Source organism: Chiloscyllium punctatum, chromosome 31, assembly GCF_047496795.1.
Source record: "Chiloscyllium punctatum isolate Juve2018m chromosome 31, sChiPun1.3, whole genome shotgun sequence".
Classification (NCBI taxonomy): domain Eukaryota; kingdom Metazoa; phylum Chordata; class Chondrichthyes; order Orectolobiformes; family Hemiscylliidae; genus Chiloscyllium; species Chiloscyllium punctatum.
Genome location: NC_092769.1, coordinates 76,288,811 through 76,309,951, shown reverse-complemented (window position 1 = coordinate 76,309,951; position 21,141 = coordinate 76,288,811). Strand labels below are relative to the sequence as shown.

Below are 21,141 nucleotides of genomic sequence, written 5' to 3'. Positions count from 1 at the left end.
TAATGATATTAATGATAATAACAGTGAGGGTGATGTTTGAGGGGATATTAATGATATTAATGATAATAACAGTGAGGGTGATGTTTGAGGGGATATTAATGATAATAATGATAATAACAGTGAGGGTGATGTTTGAGGGGATATTAATGATAATATTGATAATAATTGAGTTTCTGGGTGTCTTGCTGCAGTCAGGCACAGGGATAGTCAGCTATAAGCCCCACCTTGGTTAAAGTGCGGGGTAAATGATGGGTGGTTTTAAATGGTAAATGTGACCTAGTACACTTCTCAATGTGGTGATAGTATCTTCCCCTGGGAGCTGCTGTCCCTGGGCACTGTCTGTGTTGATTTTATTTTGTCCTGTGTGTGTTTCCCCCCTCCCCCCGGGGGGAGCAGGCGGTGCGGCGGACACCTCGGCCATCCGAAGGACCCCGAGAAGACAAGATGGCGGCGGCGCGGAGACGGTGAAAAAATAAAAAAAAACCCCCGCGTTTTAACAAATCGAAATAGAGAGACTGCACCGCGTTCCCCGCGGCCGGGAGAGTCCGGGGGCTGGGGGGAGGTGACGGAGAGCGGCAGCGGCACCATCCCCTTCTCCCGGTGTCTGTCTCTCGGTCACACACACCCCCCCCCCCCCCCCCGGGGCCCGGGGCCTGGGGCCCGGGGCCGCCATGGAGGTGATCGAAGGATGTCGCCTCCCCGTCCTCCGGAGGAACCAGGAGAATGAGGACGAGTGGCGTGAGTACCCGACATGGCGGGGGGAGGGGGGGGGGGGGTCTGCCGCCTCACGGCAAGGCAATCAGGGAGTGCAGTACCTCCTCCAGGGCATTGGGGGGCGCTCCCATTGGAAATGCTCCTGTGCGTTACCTCCTCCAGGGCATTGGGGGGCGCTCCCATTGGAAATGCTCCTGTGCGTTACCTCCTCCAGGGCATTGGGGGGCGCTCCCATTGGAAATGCTCCTGTGCTTTACCTCCTCCAGGGCATTGGGGGGCGCTCCCATTGGAAATGTTCATGTGGTTTACCTCCTCCAGGGCATTGGGGGGCGCTCCCATTGGAAATGTTCGTGTGCTTTACCTCCTCCAGGGCATTGGGGGGCGCTCCCATTGGAAATGCTCCTGTGCGTTACCTCCTCCAGGGCATTGGGGGGCGCTCCCATTGGAAATGCTCCTGTGCGTTACCTCCTCCAGGGCATTGGGGGGCGCTCCCATTGGAAATGCTCCTGTGCTTTACCTCCTCCAGGGCATTGGGGGGCGCTCCCATTGGAAATGTTCATGTGGTTTACCTCCTCCAGGGCATTGGGGGGCGCTCCCATTGGAAATGTTTGTGTGCTTTACCTCCTCCAAGGCATTGGGGGGCGCTCCCATTGGAAATGTTCCTGTGCTTTACCTCCTCCAAGGCATTGGGGGGCGCTCCCATTGGAAATGTTCCTGTGCTTTACCTCCTCCAGGGCATTGGGGGGCGCTCCCATTGGAAATGCTCCTGTGCTTTACCTCCTCCAGGGCATTGGGGGGCGCTCCCATTGGAAATGTTCATGTGGTTTACCTCCTCCAGGGCATTGGGGGGCGCTCCCATTGGAAATGTTTGTGTGCTTTACCTCCTCCAAGGCATTGGGGGGCGCTCCCATTTGAAATGTTCCTGTGCTTTACCTCCTCCAGGGCATTGGGGGGCGCTCCCATTGGAAATGTTTGTGTGCTTTACCTCCTCCAAGGCATTGGGGGGCGCTCCCATTGGAAATACTCACGTGGTTTACCTCCTGCAGGGCATTGGGGGGCGCTCCCATTGGAAATGTTCGTGTGCGTTACCTCCTCCAGGGCATTGGGGGGCGCTCCCATTGGAAATGTTCGTGTGCTTTACCTCCTCCAGGGCATTGGGGGCACTGCAATTGGAAATACACACGTGGTTTACCTCCTCCAGGGCATTGGGGGGTGCTGCAATTGGAAATACTCTGTGCGTTACCTCCTCCAGGGCATTGGGGGGCGCTCCCATTGGAAATACTCGTGTGCTTTACCTCCTCCAGGGCATTGGGGGGCGCTCCCATTGGAAATGCTCGTGTGCTTTACCTCCTCCAGGGCATTGGGGGGCGCTCCCATTGGAAATGCTCGTGTGCGTTACCTCCTCCAGGGCATTGGGGGCGCTGCAATTGGAAATACTCACGTGGTTTACCTCCTCCAGGGCATTGGGGGGCGCTGCAATTGGAAATACTCGTGCGCGTTACCACCTCCAGGGCATTGGGGGCTGCTCCCATTGGAAATACTTGTGTGCGTTACCTCCTCCAGGGCATTGGGGGGCGCTCCCATTGGAAATACTTGTGTGCGTTACCTCCTCCAGGGCATTGGGGGGCGCTCCCATTGGAAATACTTGTGTGCTGTGCTTTACCTGTTCCAGGTCATTGGGGGGCGCTGCCACTGGAAATACTCGTGTGGGTTACTTCCTCCAGGGCATTGGGGAGGCAGTACCATTGGAAATACTCTTGTACGTTACCTCCTCTAGGGCATTAGGAGGTGCTACCATTGGAAAAACACGTGTGTGTTACCTCCTCTAAGGCATTAGGGGACACTACCATTGGAAATACTCGTGTACGTTTCCTCCTTCAGGGCATAAGGGGGTGCTACCATTAGAAATACTCGTGCGCGTTACCTCCTCCAGGCCATGGGGGGTGCTGCCCCTGGAAATATCTGAGGGTTGTCCCTCCTACAGCCAGTGTGGAGTGCTCCCATTGGAAATACCTGAGTGCAGTACCTCCTCCAAGTCATTGGGGGGCACTCCCAGTGGAAATACCTGAGGGCAGTCCTTCCTCTTGGCCATTAGGGGTACAGTTCTGTTGGACATACCTGATGGTGCTCCCTTCTCCAGGCCATGGTGGGGGTGCTCCTGTTGGAATACCTGTTTGCACTGCCTCTTCCAGATCATTGGGGGTGTGCTCCTGTTGATAATACTGAGTGCGCTGCCTCCTCCAGGCCATTGGGGGGGATGCTCCCATTCTCTGCACCTGAGAGCTAAGGAGTGATATCTCCTCCAGTACACAGTGGGGTTGCTCTCATTATAACTCCCTGGATGTGATACTTCCTCCATGTTGTGCAGAGGTCTCCATTTGGATCTTGAGAGAGTGCAGCACTTCCTCCAGGATCTGGGGCGCAGGCTCCCATTGGAACTCCCCAAATGTGAAATCTCCTCCAGGATGTGGTAGGGTTGGTGGAGCTCCCATTGGATCTCTCAAAATGCAGTACCTTCTCCAGGACATGAGTGACGTTCCCAATGGATTTTCTTGTTTCTGGTCATAAGGGGTGCTCCCACTGGATCTCCCTGGATCCACGGGGTGCAAAAGTTGTTCCTAGTCTTGAGAGGTGCTGCCCCACTGGAACTGCTGTGGTGTAATATCTCCTCCCTTCCACTCTAAAACTATGCCCCCTCGTGATTGACCCCGCAACCAAGGGAAACAGCTGCTCGCTATTCACCCTGTCCATACCCCTCATAATCTTATACAGCTCAATCATGTCCCCCCTCAGTCTGCTGTCTCTAAAGATAACAATCCAAGACTATCTCGTTTCCCCATATAGCGCAATTTCTCCATCCCGGGTAACATCCTGGTGAACCTCCTCTGGACCCCTCTAACACTATCACATCCTTCCTGTAGGGAGGCAACCAGAACTGCACACAATACTCCAGCTGGGGTCTAACTAATGCTCCGTATTGCTCCAACGTCACCTCCTTGCTGTTATACTCTAAGCCATGACTTATGAAAGCAAATATCCCACATGCCACCTTAACTATAAATGCTGGAGAGCACAGGGGGTCAGACAGCATTCATGGAGAAAGAACAAGTTAACATTTTAATTCTAGATGGCTTCCCAAAATCCACAAACTAACCTGCCCCGGTTGGCCTATCGTATCAGTGTGTTCCTGCTCCACCGAGCTCATTTCCTCCTACCTTGACTCCATCCTCTCTCCACTTGTCCAGCACCTGCCCCCCTACATCCGCAATTCCACTGATGCCCTCTGCCATATTGACAATTTCCAGTTCCCTGGCCCGAACTGCCTCCTGTTCACTGTGGATGTCCAATCCCTCTATACCTCCATTCCCCACCAGGACGCTCTGAGAACTCTTGGTCTCTACCTTGACTGGACACTGAACGATCCCCATCCATCACCACCCTCCTCTGCGTTCCTGAACTTGTTCTGTCCCTGAACAATTTCTCCTTTAAATCATCTCACTTCTGCCAAGTCCAAGGAGTGGCTGTGGGCACCTGTATGGGTCCCAGTTTTGCCTGCCTCTTTCTGAGGGATGTGGAACAATCCTTGTTCCAGTCTTACACTGGCTTCCTCCCATAACTCTCTTTCTCAGTACATCAACAACTGCTTCAGTGCCACTTCGTGCTCCTTCCAGGACCTTGAAATGTTTATTTATTTTGCCTCCAATTTCCACCCCTCGATAACTTTCACATTGTCTAATCTGACACTTGCCTTCCTTTCTGTCTCCATTTTGGGGAATAAACTATCCACCACCATGCACTGCTAAGCCAATGATTCCCATAGCTACCTTCACAACAGCTGTTCCCACCTCCATCCCATTCTCCCAGTTCCTTCACCAACGCCGTATCTGTTTGGATGGTGCCACCTTCCAGCACAGCGCCTGCTGCTTCGGCTTGCTTCTTCCGTGACCGTAGTTTCCCACCCACTGTGGTTGACAGGGCTCTCAACCGTATCCGACCTATCACCCGTGCTTCCACACTTGCCCATTCCCATCACTCCCAACAGCTTGATCAGATTCCCCTTGTCCTCGGTGTTCATCCTGCATTCATAGGCTCATCATTCACCATTTCAGACACCACCACCAAACACATCTTCCCCTTACTCCCCCTGTCTGCGTTTTGGGTCTGGGACACCCTAGTCCACTGCACAATCACTGACACCACCATCCCCTTCCCATGTAACCACAAAAGGTGCACCACCTGTCCCTTCCCCTCCTCCCTGTTCGCCATCCAAGGGCCAAAACATTCTTTCCAGGTGAAGCAGCTTTTCACTTGGACCTCCTCCAATCTGGTGGATTGTATTCCTTGGACCCAATGTGGCTTACTCTACATTGGAGAAACCTAGTGTAGACTGGGTGACTGCTTTGCAAAACACCACTGATCTGTGTTCAAGCAGGACCCCAAACTTCCCATAGCTGGTCACTTGAGCACAGCGTCCTGCTCACATGCCCACTTCTCTGTCCTCGGCATGCTGCAGTGTCCCAGTGACTCACAGCAAACTGGAGCAATAACATCTCACCTTCTGGGTTCAATACTGAGTTCAACACCTTCAAATTGTGAACCTGTTCCTTCCCTTTCTTTTAGCTTATCATGTCCTCTCTCCCCTCCTCCCACTCCAGAGGGATTGTCTGACATTCAAGTCTGGCAGGAGGTACACCGTTCTGCCACTCTCGCATTCCCATAACTTAATCTCAACTATCAACACTTTTTTTCTCCATCAGCACCCTACCCCACAATAACTCCCACCCCCCCCAAACAATAGCATAAACGCTACCCCCTCCACACCTCCCTTCAGCTCTGACAAAGAGTCTTCTGCATTCGAAACATGAGCTTGCTCTCTCTCCATGGATGCTGTCTGACCTGCTGTGACCTCCAGCAGTTATGGTTTTCAGTACAGATTCCAGCATCTGCAGGAATATGCTGCTGCCTTAACGATCCTATTCCTGTGCTCAGTGACCTCAGGGATCTGGGAATAATTACCTGGAGATTCCCTCTGTTCCTCTAAGCAACCCAATGTCCTGCCATTCATTAAGTCCTCCCTCATCTTGTTTCCTCTTCCAAAGTGCATCATCTCGCACTTCTCAGGGTTAACTACCATCTGTCACTGCTCTAACCATCTGCCCATATCTCCCTGTAACCTATAACCATCTTCTTCCCTTCATCACCCTACCAATCTTGGTGCTGTCTGCAAACTTGCTTAACATTCCCCCAACATTTTCATTTGTATATATATCAAACAAACAGTAAGGGTCCCAATGCTGATCCTTGTGGTTCACTGCTAGACACCAGCCTCCAGTCAGTCAAACATCCTTCTCCCACCTCCCTTTGTGTCCCATTACGAAGCCAGTTTCTGATCCATCTCACCAAGTTTCCCACAATTCTATGTGCTTTAACCTCAGTCTCCCACTTTGTCAAAAGCTTTACTAAAATCCATTTAAACTGCATCAACTGAACTTCCCTCTTCCACACACTTGGACATGTTTTCAAAACATTCAAACAAACTTGTTCGGTATGACCTCCCTCTGACAAAGCCATGCTGACTATCCCTAATTAACCCAGGCCTTTCCAAGTGGATATTAATTCGCTCCTTCAGAATTTTCTCCAATAGTTTCCCAACCACTGAGAGGAGACTCCCCACCTTTCTTGAAAAGAGGAACCACACTAGCCGTCCTCCAATCCTCTGACACTTCTCCCGTGGCCAGAGAGAATTTAAAAACTTGTGTCAGAGCCCCTTCAATTTCCTGCCTCACCTCCCATAGCAACCTGGGATGCAAATTCATCTAGGCCAGAGGATTTGTCTGTTTTTAAAGCCGACGGCCTCCAGTATCTCCCCGTTTCCTATGTCAAACTGTGAAAGTTCCCCACCAGTCCTTTTCCTGAATTCAGTTTCTTAGTTCTTCTTTTCCAGAGTGAAGACTGAAGAGAAATATTAATTCAACAGCTTCCAACATCCTGGGGCTTCACACATAGATGGTCTCCTTGGGCCCTCCACTTACTCTGGTTAACCTCTTCCCTTTTTTAAAAGTATATTGATATTGAAAAAATAGATTTTTAAATATTACAACAAGTACAAAACAATTCAGTTCAAAACAGTGCAAAAAAAAAAATCCCAATCTACCCTCATGTACAAATGTATAAACATATATAGAATTTAGAAAAAACCCAGACTGGCTATTTCAATAAATAAATAACCAACAACATACTAATAAATAGTAATAACTCAGCCCAGCCAAACAAAACGCTCATACATTCACAGTTCCTCCTCTCTGGATATTGGACTCGTAAAACCCAATAGTTATGGCTATAGAAAAGCCCTTGTTCGTGTGGCAGATAAATCTCTGTCAAGGTATTCCCCAAAGGGCTGCCATGTCTTGTAAAAATTCTCAGTTTTGTGGTGTTCCATAATTTGTGAGAAAATCCACGGGAATATGCTCCATGACAGGCCTGGGGTTGGGGGGGGGGGTGGTTTCGGACATCCAACCTAGCAAGATATTCTTTCTTGCACAGAACGTGAGAACATTGAAAAGGTTTTTTGTTATGTGTGTCCAGAGGAAATACAGTGGGCAGGCCCAGAAGGAGAGAGATCGGGTCCTTCTCCACCCTTACACCCAAAATCCTTTCCATTGCACCCGCCACAACACTCCAATATGTTTGAAGTCTATTGCAAGACCAAAGACGAGCCCATACAGACCTTGCTCTTGGGACATGCTGAAGATATCCCAGGTTTAAATTGTTAGAAACGGTCCACAGCCAAGTGGACCCTGTGGAGAATCTTCAACTGTAAAGCATGGGTACGATTGTAAATTGATATCTTCCTTGCATTCTCCCAAATATCCTCCCATGTCTCTGAGGAAACTTCAACACCCAGCTCTCTCACTCTCTCTCTCTCTCTCTCTCCCCCCCACCCACATCCTGCAGAGTCGATCAGACTCCTCTGAGGGGACACCCCTGCCAATTGATGATATAAAGTGCCGACAGACCGTTACTCTGAGCACTTAGCACACACCTCCCCCTCCACTTCGGATTTGCAGGGATCAGTTAAAAGTGTGTTTTTTTTTACTAAAATCCCGAACTTGAAAAAAAACCTCTTCCCTTTAGTGTATTTATAAAATATCTTAGGATTCTCCTTAATCTTGTTCACAAATCCATTTTTATTTCCCCCTTTTCGCTCTTCTAATTGCTTTCTTAAATTCCCTCTTATTGCTTCCTGTATTCCTCTGGGGCCACAGCTGAGCTACTCCCTTTGGACTTGCTATTTTACTTGGCTTTAGTTAAGTATGAGGTATTCAGCTTGTGCAGTAACACCCTCCAGGCTATTGGGGGGCCAACGGTGTCATTTTGGGTGCAAACACCACAAGGGTGCTGCTGTTACCCCAAGCAGGGATGGAGCAAAGCAAGGAATTGCATCTAGATAGCAACTGCACCACCTTGGGACATTGCCAGAAGAATATTTGGCAGCCAGTGAGATAATTTTTGAAGTGCTGGCTTGGCCATATGCACATTAATCCAATGATTTATTAACTGATCAGTTAATATCCAGAGGTTGAAATGTCAGGCCGTGAATATTAGCCAGCCTTTGGTAAAGAGAGTGTTTAAAGTCTATACCTACTGGCAGCCTATCAGGGCCGTTAAAGGGAAGGTTTCTTGTTTAATTCTAGAGGGGCTGAATGGTCAGCTGTTACTAGGATGGCTGTCAGAGTGGAGTAGACCTCTCCAGGGGTGGGCAGTCCCAGATAATCGGAATAACAAGCTGGGCAGGCTTCGAGCACTGCATGGAGAGTGGGATGGTTGAAGACCAGGGTTACTATGGAGTGAGTGCTTTGTGCTGAAGCTGGCTCAGGCCATCTCTGGGTTTGAAATGATGTCTACCTGTCTGCGGTCATTCACATGAGGAAAATTAACGTGTTATTTGCTTCTTTTCACTCCAGCACTCGCTGAAATCCTCAGCGTTAAAGACATCAGCGGGCGCAAGGTGTTCTATGTCCATTACATAGACTGTAAGTATTATTCATAATGTCACACTTCACACTGTGCATTCCCATCTATATAACCCGGGGGTACAGTACTGGTGGGGACAGGTCTGTCACTGTATAACACTGGGGTACAGTACTGGTGGGGACAGGTCTGTCCCTGCGTAACACTGGGGTACAGTACTGGTGGGGACAGGTCTGTCACTGTGCAACACTGGGGTACAGTACTGGTGAGGACAGGTCTGTCACTGTATAACACTGGGGTACAGTACTGGTGGGGACAGGTCTGTCACTGTGCAACACTGGGGTACAGTACTGGTGGGGACAGGTCTGTCACTGTATAACACTGGGGTACAGTACTGGTGGGGACAGGTCTGTCACTGTGCAACACTGGGGTACAGTACTGGTGAGGACAGGTCTGTCACTGTATAACACTGGGGTACAGTACTGGTGAGGACAGGTCTGTCACTGTATAACACTGGGGTACAGTACTGGTGGGGACAGGTCTGTCACTGTATAACACTGGGGTACAGTACTGGCGGGGACAGGTCTGTCAGTGTATAACACTGGGGTACAGTCCCGGTGGGGACAGGTCTGTCCCTGTATCACACTGGGGTACAGTCCCGGTGGGGACAGGTCTGTCCCTGTATCACACTGGGGTACAGTCCCGGTGGGGACAGGTCTGTCCCTGTATCACACTGGGGTACAGTACTGGTGGGGACAGGTCTGTCACTGTATAACACTGGGGTACAGTACTGGTGGGGACAGGTCTGTCACTGTATAACACCGGGGTACAGTACTGGTGGGGACAGGTCTGTCACTGTATAACACAGGGGTACAGTACTGGTGGGGACGAGTCTGTCCCTGTATAACACTGGGGTACAGTACTGGTGGGGACAGGTCTGTCCCTGTATAACACTGGGGTACAGTACTGGTGGGGACAGGTCTGTCACTGTATAACACCGGGGTACAGTACTGGTGGGGACAGGTCTGTCACTGTATAACACCGGGGTACAGTACTGGTGGGGACAGGTCTGTCACTGTATAACACAGGGGTACAGTACTGGTGGGGACGAGTCTGTCCCTGTATAACACTGGGGTACAGTACTGGTGGGGACAGGTCTGTCACTATATAACACTGGGGTACAGTACTGGTGGGGACAGGTCTGTCCCTGTATAACACTGGGGTACAGTACTGGTGGGGACAGGTCTGTCACTGTATAACACTGGGGTACAGTACTGGTGGGGACAGGTCTGTCACTGTATAACACTGGGGTACCGTACCGGTGGGGACAGGTCTGTCCCTGTATAACACTGTGGTACAGTACTGGTGGGGACAGGTCTGTCCCTGTATAACACTAGGGTACAGTACTGGTGGGGATAGGTCTGTCCCTGTATAACACTGTGGTACAGTACTGGTGGGGACAGGTCTGTCCCTGTATAACACTAGGGTACAGTACTGGTGGGGACAGGTCTGTCACTGTATAACACTGGGGTACAGTCCCGGTGGGGGCAGGTCTGTCCCTGTATAACACTGGGGTACAGTCCCGGTGGGGCAGGTCTGTCCCTGTATAACACTAGGGTACAGTACTGGTGGGGACAGGTCTGTCCCTGTATAACACTGTGGTACAGTACTGGTGGGGACAGGTCTGTCCCTGTATAACACTAGGGTACAGTACTGGTGGGGACAGGTCTGTCACTGTATAACACTGGGGTACAGTCCCGGTGGGGGCTGGTCTGTCAGTGTATAACACTGGGGTACAGTCCCGGTGGGGGCAGGTCTGTCCCTGTATAACACTGGGATACAGTACTGGTGGGGACAGGCCTGTCCCTGTATAACACTGGGATACAGTACTGGTGGGGACAGGTCTGTCCCTGTATAACACTAGGGTACAGTACTGGTGGGGACAGGTCTGTCACTGTATAACACTGGGGTACAGTCCCGGTGGGGGCAGGTCTGTCAGTGTATAACACTGGGGTACAGTACTGGTGGGGACGGGTCTGTCAGTGTATAACACTGGGGTACAGTACTGGTGGGGACAGGTCTGTCAGTGTATAACACTGGGGTACAGTACTGGTGGGGACAGGCCTGTCCCTGTATAACACTGGGGTACAGTACTGGTGGGGACAGGTCTGTCAGTGTATAACACTGGGGTACAGTACTGGTGGGGACAGGCCTGTCCCTGTATAACACTGGGATACAGTACTGGTGGGGACAGGTCTGTCCTGTATAACAGTGGGGTACCGTCCCGGTGGGGACAGGTGCGTTCGGTAAGTGTGTTGGGTGTGTGATAGCAGCCGTGTGTCTGGCTGGTGTTGATTTAAAGGAAAATACTACCCAAGGTGGGGATCTGAAGGTTTTGCCATGCTGTGGAGTGTGGTAGTTATCAGAGGTGAAGGTGTTTGCTGGGAAGGTGAGAAGGGTGGCATTGAGGAGTAATGTTGGTTACGGGTAGTTGGGAGGCTGAGGAGTGTGGGGTCTGGCTGGTAATCCGGGGTGAGCAGCATTTGGCTTTTCAGGTCTCTCTTTTCTCACTGGGATGGGTGTTCAAGTCCAGTCTTTTTTATTTACAGTTAACAAGCGTCTGGACGAGTGGGTGACTCCAGAAAGGTTGGATCTAAAGAAAATCCAGTTCCCGAAAAAGGAAGCTAAGACTCCAACTAAGAACGGCCTTCCAGGATCCAGGCCGAGCTCTCCGGAGAGAGATCTGGTAATGACCCTCATAAACGTCTCCAGAGAGAGAGAGAGAGACATAAAGGATACAGAGTGCAAAAAGATGGAGAGAGAGAGATGCTACGTGAGGAGGACAGAGAGAGGGGTCTCCGAGGCCAGACGGAGTCTGTGAGGGGAGGATAGAGAGAAATGGGGGCAGTAAGGAGTGGACGGGGAGCAGTGTTGTGGGGGTGGGGTGAGCGACGGGGATCAAGAGCGGAAGAGAGAGGCTAAAAGGGGAGGATGGAGGCAGTAGGCTGCAGGGAGGATAGAGAGAGGGAAAGCAAGGAGCTTTGAGGGATTGACAGAAAGAGACAGACTAAGATTGAAGGTTGGAGAGAGCGGGACTGCAGTGGGAAAAGAGAGAGAGAGACGGAGCAACTGTGGTGGGCAGTGAGCACCTGTAATCAGAAAGAGTGGGGTTGTGAGCTGGGGAACAATAGACAGTGGGGTGATTGAGAACGGAGAGGAAGAGGAATGTGGAATAGTGAAGTGAGAGGTGCCAGGGTTGGTTGGGAGACTGGGGCTCCGGCTGGGTGTAGGAACACAGAGGGGCTGTGGGGGAAGTGGAGAGGGAAAGACAAGAGGGATGCTCTCAGAGGGATTACGGGCCGTGTGGGACAGACAAGACAGAGGGGCCAATGGTGGGAGGTGGAGTGGATACGGGAATGCTCCAGTGGGGAGGGTGGGGGTGACAAACAGGCCAAGGTGAGGGAGGGGGTGGGGAGTGACAGACATACTGGGGGTGGGGTGGGGGTGATGGACAGGCCGGGGGTGGGGGAGGTGGTGGGGTTGATGGACAGGACGGTGGGGGTGGACAAGGTGGGAGTGGGGTTGATGGACGGGGTGGGGGTGTGGCTGACGGACAGGCCGGGGGTGGGGGTGACAGACAGACTGGGGGTGGGGGATGTGGTGGGGATGACGGACAGGGTGGGGGTGGGGGTGGGGTGCGGCTGACGGACAGGCCGGGGGTGGGGGTGACGGACAGACTGGGGGTGGGGGATGTGGTGGGGATGACGGACAGGGTGGGGGTGGGGTGCGGCTGACGGACATGCAGGGATGGAAGTGACGGACTGACTGAGGGTGGGGAGGGGGTGGGGTTGACGGACAGGACGGGGCGGGTGGGGGTGTGGGTGGGGTAGAGGGTGTTGGGCAGTGTGGGGGTGGGACGGGGGAGGGGGTGACGGACAAGGTAGGGATGGGGTGGGGGGGGGGGGAGAGAGGGTGATGGACAGGACGGGGCGGGTGGGGGTGGGGTAGAGGGTGTTGGGCAGTGTGGGGGTGGGACGGGGGAGGGGGTGACGGACAAGGTAGGGATGGGGTGGGGGAGGGGGTAGGGGAGGGGGTGGGGGGGGGTGGGGGGGGGCGGAGAGAGGGTGATGGACAGGGTGGGGCAGGGGAGGGGGTGAAAGACAGGCCGGGGGAGGGGGTGACGGACAGTGGGAGAAGGTGATGGACAGCATGAGGTAAGAACAGGGTTATATGGGTTCACTGGGAACACCTTGCATTTATGTAGCACCTTTCACGTCCTCAGGATGCCCCTGCAGCTCTTTTCCAGCCAATAAAGATTCTGGCGAATCTGGGCTGCCCCCAGTTTCCCCTCCTCTTTCTCACCCCCCCCCCCCATCCTGAGGTCAGGGACTGAGCACAGTGACTGCAGGTGAAGTCTGACCAGGGTTTTGTGTACACCTTTCAGCTACAGGCCCCTCAATGTCACGGCCGACTTCCCCTTCGCCTCGTTCAGTTCTGGTTTTTGTTATCCTTGTCTACGAGCTTTTAATGATCCCCACCCCCACCCAAACACCTCTGCCCCTTGTTACTTGCTGCATGAGCTGGTCTCAGTTGGATGGCCATGGGGGTGTTTCTCCTGGCCGGGATTGAGATGGAGAGAGAGAGAGGGGTGAGGATATGGGATGGAGTCGGTGGTGGGATGGGGAGGGGAGGTGTAGGGTTGGAGGCAGCAGGAACGAGGGTGGGGTAGCGAGGCCCTGGAACGTGTTGAAGCCCGGCAAAAGCAGCCGTATTTGTGTTGTTGGACCGTGTACGTGAGTAACCTAATCTCTATTCCTCCTCAGAAGAAGACACTCGATCTTTCACTGCACACATCAGCAGCAGGGATTGGCAAAACCATTCCAACACCGGTACTGCAGATTTCTTAATCCTGTTCCAAGAGGGCTGACTCTACCTTCCAGTTGATGTTATTAATGACAGTCAGTGCAGTGCTTCTGTCCCAGCCACAGCCATTTAAATTGCTTGGTCATTTCTTTTGATGATTGCTGGTCCCCCATTGCCTCCTCCACCCGCCCCCCTCCCCTCTCACCAGTCACCCTGGGCTTAATTGGAGGGGCATCTTAATGACCTCCCTGACTCTGTCCTCTGCCACCACATCACTGCAGAGACTGGCAGAGGTTATTTGTCCCTCTTCATTCCTCCTCCTGATTGTTTACAGTTCAGCTGCGTCATCGCTCCCTGCTAGTTTGGATAGAAGTTCACCAGCCTCAGTGATTTTGGGGGGGGTCCTCACAGACTAGGCTTCCATTCCCTCGAGTGTCAAAGGTTAAGGGGTGACTGCATCTCGGGCTTTGGTAAAACAAAACCGGGTCAATCGTGGTGTTGATGGTGAGCAGCCCCAGCCTGGGTTTGGTGAAAAGGATTCATTCGGTTCCGTAGAGGGGAATCTCCAGGCAGGGGCTGCCCACTGGGAAATGCCAAAACTGAGATTCATCCGTTTTTTTTTTCTTTGTAACTGGGGAATGGGTTTTTGAAGTTGCAGGATCAAAGTGGGGAGACAGAGTTTAGTTGTGAGCTAACTGAATGAATGGTGGAATTGGGCTCACTGCATCTTCCACTCACTCTTTCCCCTCCTCCCTTCACCCATTAACAATGCCTGCCTATTTTCCTAGCAGGAAGGGGTGGCACGGTGGCTCAGTGGTTAGCATTGCTGCGTTACAGCGTCAGGGTCCCAGGTTCGATTCCACCCTCTGGCAACTGTCTGTGTGGAAGTTGCACATTCTCCCCGTGTCTGCGTGGGGTTCCTCCCACAATCCTAAGCTGTGAAGGTTCGATGGATTGGCTGTGCTACAGTGACCAGGGATGTGTAGGTGGATTGCCTGCGGGAAATGCAGGGATAGGATAAGTCTAGGAGGGATGCTGTTAAAAGGGTCAGTATGGACTTGGTGTATACATTGTAGGGATTCTATGAATCTAACGACTTGGGACAGTGTTCTGAGTTGGGGACAGAGTCATTGGATCGGTGTTAGGCTAGTATCCATTAAGAGTTTAGAATACTGAGAGATGATCTTATTGAAACATATAAAGTCCTGAGAGGATGTTTCCTGTGACAGGGGGTGTCTAGAACAAGGAGACACACCCTCAGGATTGGGGGGGGGGGGTCTATGGAGATGAGGAGGAATCCCTTGACTCCTAGGGTCATGAGTTTGTAGAATTCTCTTCCACCAAAGACCAGTGGAGTCTGGGCCACTAGGTACATTCAAGACAGAGTGAGAGGTTTTGAATTGATGAGGGAATTCAGGGTGGTGTGGGGATGGTGCTGAGATCACAGATGCCCAGCAAGCCCAGGGATCTCACCCCTGTCCCTGTGTGAGCTCTGGCCTCAGCTGACATCTCCTTGATGATTGAGAGTGGGAGTGACAAACTCGAGTCGGGGTAGTTTTAACCAACTGAAGTGCTCAGTTACCTGAAACAATGCCCTGGGTTTAATAGATGAATCACTTGCCTGCTTTGGGCCAGTGTGGCCTGGTTGGAGGGGACAGCATGTTAAAACTCTCCAGCTTCTCACTCCTGAACGCTACCTGGTGAGTCTGGGTGTGATCACTCTTCCCTTCTGGATTGCAAGGTTCTGAGTGTTAGCCCCATGCTGGAGGCCTGAGCCCCGTATTCCAGGTCAGCACTCCCAGCACAGTGCCGGGCCAGAGGAGCGTTGGCGTTTTGGTGGGGGAGGGGTGCCCCTTTTATTTTTGATGGGACCCTTCTCGCGTGTAAGTGAAATAATCCACAGTTGCTATTTTGTAAAAGTGAGAGAGTTCACCCACTGCCCTCAGTGGTAATCCCTGTGACCAGTGCTACAGATAGAGAGTATCTGGTCATTTATTTAATTGTGGGCTGTTGCTTTGTGTCTGGCTGCTGCATTTCCTTCTGTAAAGTCTGGAATTGGCTGCGGAGCTTTGAGGCACCCTGAGGTGGGGAAAGCAGCTGGAGAAATAGGAACCTTTACGTACCTTGTACAGTCCTGTTGTGTACTTTGTCTGTGAATAGCTTGGCAATGTTCTGTCGACTATGACTCACAAGCAGACTGGGCCCTCTGTGAATGGATTTCTGGATCCTGGGGTTTTTTTTTTGCCATTACACAAGTCCAGCCACCCTGCTTTAATGTGGCAGCAACTCATCAGTAGAGTTCTCCCTGGTGCCAAGACCTTACCCCCTGGACCAACAGCCGTCTGTTTCTGTGCCAGTGTGACTGCCACATTCCCTACATTGGTGGTCCTGCCCTGCAGTGGTGAAAGGGGCTTTTCTTTTTCATATAAATGCAAGTCTCTCACTGTGGGTAGGTGATGGGGGAAGAGACTATAATTACACCAGTATTGATGGGCGAGGGAGGGGGCTCTAACGAGAAAGCAATGTTCCTCTCCCCAGTCCTTAGCTGGACGACATGTGTTTGGTGAAGCCAGCACCGTATTTGGATGAACACCTGTCAGAAACCCATTGCATAGTCTTAGGCTCAAGTTGCACGATGGTAATGGGTCCCTGTACAACAGGTAGCCTGGTTCGGGTCAATAGCTGGGGGAGCAGCAACTCTTGTGGCTCAGCTTGGGACTGTTAGTGCTTGAGTGACCAACTGATTCATCTAGCGGCTCCCCTCCTGCCTGAATGGAGCCTTCACGTTGAGAGAGTCTGACTTCCCGGTCCCTGGGCCATGGAGTATCGGAATCCCACTGTCCACAATGTCTCAATGTCGACTTCCTAAGACACTTCACAGGAACGTAAATCTCAGGCAGAATGAGGGCGATATCAGGGGTTCGCTCGGTGTAAAGGAGGAGAGAGGGCCGGAGAGGTTTACTGACGGAGTTTCACAGCTTGATGTCTCAGGCAGCTGAAGGCACCAGTGGTGGGCCGATGGAAAGTGGTGGATGCTCAAGAGGCTGGAGTTGGAGGAGCACAGAGATCTTGGAGGGTTGTAGGGGCTGGCGGAGGTGACAGCGATAGGCAGGAGGCCACAGTGGGGATTTGGAGACCAGCTGAACATCAGTCAGGCTGCCATTGGTCACTCTACCAGGATAACCTGTTGTGTCTCTTTCTCCCCCTTCTATGGTATTGTGTGGAGCAGGGCTTGCCTTACTTAGCCTCAAGTGCTAGTTTACAAAGGGTCTCTGTCGTGAAGATACCAGACAGGACCAACAGCATCGAAAACGTCACAAAAAATTTGTTATCCGTGAGTTGCCTTTATACTTGTTTGACCGCTTGCTGGTGATTTGAGTCAGTTGTGATGCATTTTAACCCCTTTCTAGCCCCGTAGTACCCACGTTCTGGATTGTTACCCCCACACTTCCTCTCGGATCGGATGCCCAATACATCGGCATCACAGCCACCCATTTAAATGTCTCCGTGGCTTTCTGTTGGGTTGGCGTGTGCTCTAGCCAGCACAACCACCGTACCCCCAAACCTTGGCGCCACAGTCCAGTATCTGACCTGTCATCCCTGGGTGCCAGCAAGTGTCCATCCAATACAAACCTGGTTTTATGATGGCAGCCCTGTAGGCAGAGGATACAGGGGAGGAAGCTGCAGGGCCCTGGTGGGAGATCAGTCCTCTGCTCTTTGAGTTTAAATGTGTCCATTGTCCAAGGAGTGAGTGAAGTTGGGTTATAATACTGTAACCTCTCCTCATGTTGGGGTTAGATTACTGTAACTGCTTCCAGACCTGTGCTCTATGTCACACTGCCGTGCTACCTTTGGCCAGGCCAGCTGTCCACATTGACAATGGGAACTCCCTAAGTAAACATGTCACGGCGCAGCAGCACCTCCACTGGTGAGAGGGTGCAACCACAGCGTGACCTGTTTACATGGGAACCACCCAGTTTGGGGTACTTTTGGCAGAATCTGCACAACGGTGGTGAATATATCTGATAGGAGACAGAGGCTGAATGGGGGAATAGAAATGTTTTGCAATGTTTCCCAATGATTTGAGTGTATCTTTGCTTTAACTCCTTGTTTTCTGCAATCTGGTCAGGTGTGTTATAGACTGTAGCCCGGACGACCTTTCACTCTGGCAAACTTGCTGACTTTGCGTCCAATTTGAAATCCAATCTGCCCTTCCATCCTGTGTACCCCCACCCTGGCCCAGTGAGCCATCTGACTAGTCATGAGCTTGTCTCCGAATCCTTCACCTTCCAGCGGCAGTGTCACACACATCGATTAATAGAGACAAGATTATTTTCAAACCCACTGCTTTCTAAGTCCTTTGCTTGCTGTCAGCCAGCAGACGCTGTTACTACTGGATATTCCTTAGTTCAGGAACAGGGGGCCATTCAACATCTCCAACCCCACCTTGCCCCCCCCCAAAACTTGGACCATTTATATGGGAATAAAGAAATCCTTCAGCCAGCCCCTCCTTCTGCCTATTATGTGGGACCAGCAGGAGGTCCACTTAGCCCCCTTCATACCTGTTAGCCCCGTATCACTCAATATCCTCACCCAACAGAAATCTCAAAATCTAACCCTTGAAAGGCCGGGTTATCCCTCAGCGAGCCTGTTGGTGGAAGGGTGCAGTGGGAATGCAGGTCGAGGTTTCCAGATCCTTTGCTGATGTAGAATTGGGGAAATGGCTCCCAGCAGACAAGTGGGCAGCAGTAAGATGGTATTTTGTTGTGAAGTACCCCTGTGGAAGTTACTTGCCGGGATCTGAGGATGACGGGGGGTGACAGTTTTGTTAGTTTTGCCTCATGCTGTGATGAGCTGTCTCCCTGGGTGAATGAACCCTCTCGGGCACTGATTTGTTTATAGATGTAGCAATCTAACCTGCACAGCTCCTTTATATATGTTCAAGGGATTAGCATTTCGCTGGCCAGAATCACATTGGTTGCCCTGTCCCTAATTGCCCCCTTGAGTGAAGTGGCTCACTGTGCCATCTCAGAGGGCAGTTGTGAGCTCATCAGCCTGTAGGTTTCTTTCCCGAAAGGACGTTAGTGACCCAGGCAGACTGGTTTTTACACTTGATGACGGTTTGTGGTCACCTTCACTGAGACTAGCTTTCGATTTTTCGATTTTATTCAGGAATTAATCTAGACTTGATCAGCTGTGCTGCGGCTGTTGAGATCCGTGTTCCCAGGGCATTAGTCTGTGCTTCTGGCTTACTAGACCAGCAACACTACGTCTCAGTCCTTGCCACTGCTTGATAATCCTTTCCAAATAACCACGCAAAAGAAAGTTGCCAGTGGCAAGTGCCTCTGGAAATGTTGGGTTTGTTTGAAGATCTGTGCCCCCCCCCCCCCCGTGTTCTGTGTCAGAGCAGCAGCACTGCCTGAATCGCTGAGCATCTCAGCGATGCGTTTCTGTCACCTCGGCTGCTGAGCTCTTCCTGACCACCCCCCAGGAGGGGGCAGGGACCCAACACTGCCACTGAGCTGCTGCCTAACCTGAATCTCAGTGGAGTACCTGGGTCTGGTGGAGTCGGCGATGGTGGTGGAATATGCACAGATTCTTGCACTGTGACCCCCCCGCCCCACACACACACACACACACACACACACACACACACACACGCCAGCCCTCAATTGTGTAAGACTGAGGAGACACAGTGACCAGACAGTCTCCTGTAATGCTGTCTCAACCACCTATCCCCCTCTATGACCTTGGGGGATGCCTTGCATGAATGGGTATGTGTAGGGCTTCACCAGGTTCACTGTTGTACCCCCCCCCCCCCCCCACCTCACCCCACCCCACCCCACCAGAATGTAGACCCTGTCCCCTAACTCTGCCTTCCCAGTGCCCTGTGTTGGGAGAGGCAGGGGGAGACCTCCCAGCCCTTCTCGCTCCTTCCTGTCCCAGTGTACAAGGTGCCCCGCATCCATCTCCCTCCCTCTCTCCTCCCCTTGCCCTGTCGGTCACTGCCGTGAAATAAAGGTCTGATCTGGATAGAGTGCAGTGCTGGCAAGCTTGGAAAGTTACACAGAGAAGCTGGCGGGGGAGAGGGGTGGGAGGAGGGGAGATCGGGGGTGGGGGGGGGGGGGGGGGGGGGGGATTGGGTTGTGGGTGGCCTCTGTGCGTCTGACAGAAATCTTCACGTGAGAAATGTTCTGCATTCCCTTGCAGAAGAGGAAGTTGGAGGCTGTTTCTCTTACAACCCAGTGCTCCCCAGCAACTCCAGTGGCACCAGCACCAGAAATACCCACCCCCGTCTTTGCACAGGTGAGTTTGAGATGCGGGGTATTGCGGTGGGGGACAGGGTTCAGTTGTCAGTGTTAATGCTCCTCGTTCCAGCCCTCCCTATCTCAGCAAGTCAGCATATCCTTCTATTTATCCCTCCGTCCAACACCGGCACTTCCCTGGATGGAGATGGTTGTTCATAGGATGTGGAGAGTTGAGGGACAACCACACTGCCAGAATCATTCGTACCAGGCCAAGGAAGGACAGCACACTTCTGTCCGGAAAGGGCACTCACGATTCAGCTAGACTCACTGGGTATTTGCTGGATCCCAGTCCACTTCGCAGAATCCCCACAGTGTGGCAAGAGGCCATTCGGAGATCGTCGTCACCACCCCCATCACTCTGACCTGTACATCCCTGGGCACGATGGGACAATTTCCCATGGCCAATCCACCCTAACCTGCACATCCCTGGGCACGATGGGACAATTTCCCACGGCCAATCCACCCTAACCTGCACATCCCTGGGCACTATGGGACAATTTCCCACGGCCAATCCACCCTAATCTGCACATCCCTGGACACTATGGGACAATTTCCCACGGCCAATCCACCCTAACCTGTACATCCCTGGGCACTATGGGACAATTTCCCATGGCCAATCCACCCTGACCTGCACATCCCTGGGCACTATGGGACAATTTCCCATGGCCAATCCACCCTGACCTGCACATCCCTGGGCACTATGGGACAATTTCCCACGGCCAATCCACCCTGACCTGCACATCCCTGGGCACTATGGGACAATTTCCCACGGCCAATCCACCCTAACCTGTACATCCCTGGGCACTATGGGACAATTTCCCACGGCCAATCCACCCTAACCTGTACATCCCTGGGCACTATGGGACAATTTCCCACGGCCAATCCACCCTAACCTGTACATCCCTGGGCACTATGGGACAATTTCCCACGGCCAATCCACCCTAACCTGTACATCCCTGGGCACTATGGGACAATTTCCCACGGCCAATCCACCCTAACCTGTACATCCCTGGGCACTATGGGACAATTTCCCATGGCCAATCCACCCTGACCTGCACATCCCTGGGCACTATGGGACAATTTCCCACGGCCAATCCACCCTAACCTGTACATCCCTGGGCACTATGGGACAATTTCCCACAGCCAATCCACCCTGACCTGCACATCCCTGGGCACTATGGGACAATTTCCCATGTCGTTGCCATTTTGCTCTGCTGTTCGCTCGCTCTGACACAAGTGCAGCCTTTGAATTTCCATTGAACTTGAAACGGTCTGTTCCCCGCAG

At 52.2% G+C, this 21,141-nt stretch overlaps 1 protein-coding gene across 11 annotated transcripts in view; it reads left to right on the top strand.

The window, feature by feature from the left end:
• Nucleotides 1–404: 404 nt before the first annotated feature.
• The window catches only part of LOC140457122 (histone acetyltransferase KAT5), a 32,906-nt gene continuing 12,169 nt past the window's right edge, over nt 405–21,141 (top strand). For 2 of the 11 annotated variants that reach the window (XM_072551146.1, XM_072551138.1), the window contains exons 1-6: nt 405–738; nt 8,679–8,747; nt 11,295–11,431; nt 13,509–13,574; nt 16,778–16,882; nt 19,759–19,854. In XM_072551146.1, the coding sequence (XP_072407247.1) occupies nt 672–738; nt 8,679–8,747; nt 11,295–11,431; nt 13,509–13,574; nt 16,778–16,882; nt 19,759–19,854 (540 nt within the window). In that variant the 5' untranslated portion in view covers nt 405–671. The remainder of the gene's footprint in view (nt 739–8,678; nt 8,748–11,294; nt 11,432–13,508; nt 13,575–16,777; nt 16,883–19,758; nt 19,855–21,141) is intronic. The other 9 variants (XM_072551139.1, XM_072551145.1, XM_072551143.1 and 6 more) reach the window with 6 other exon arrangements.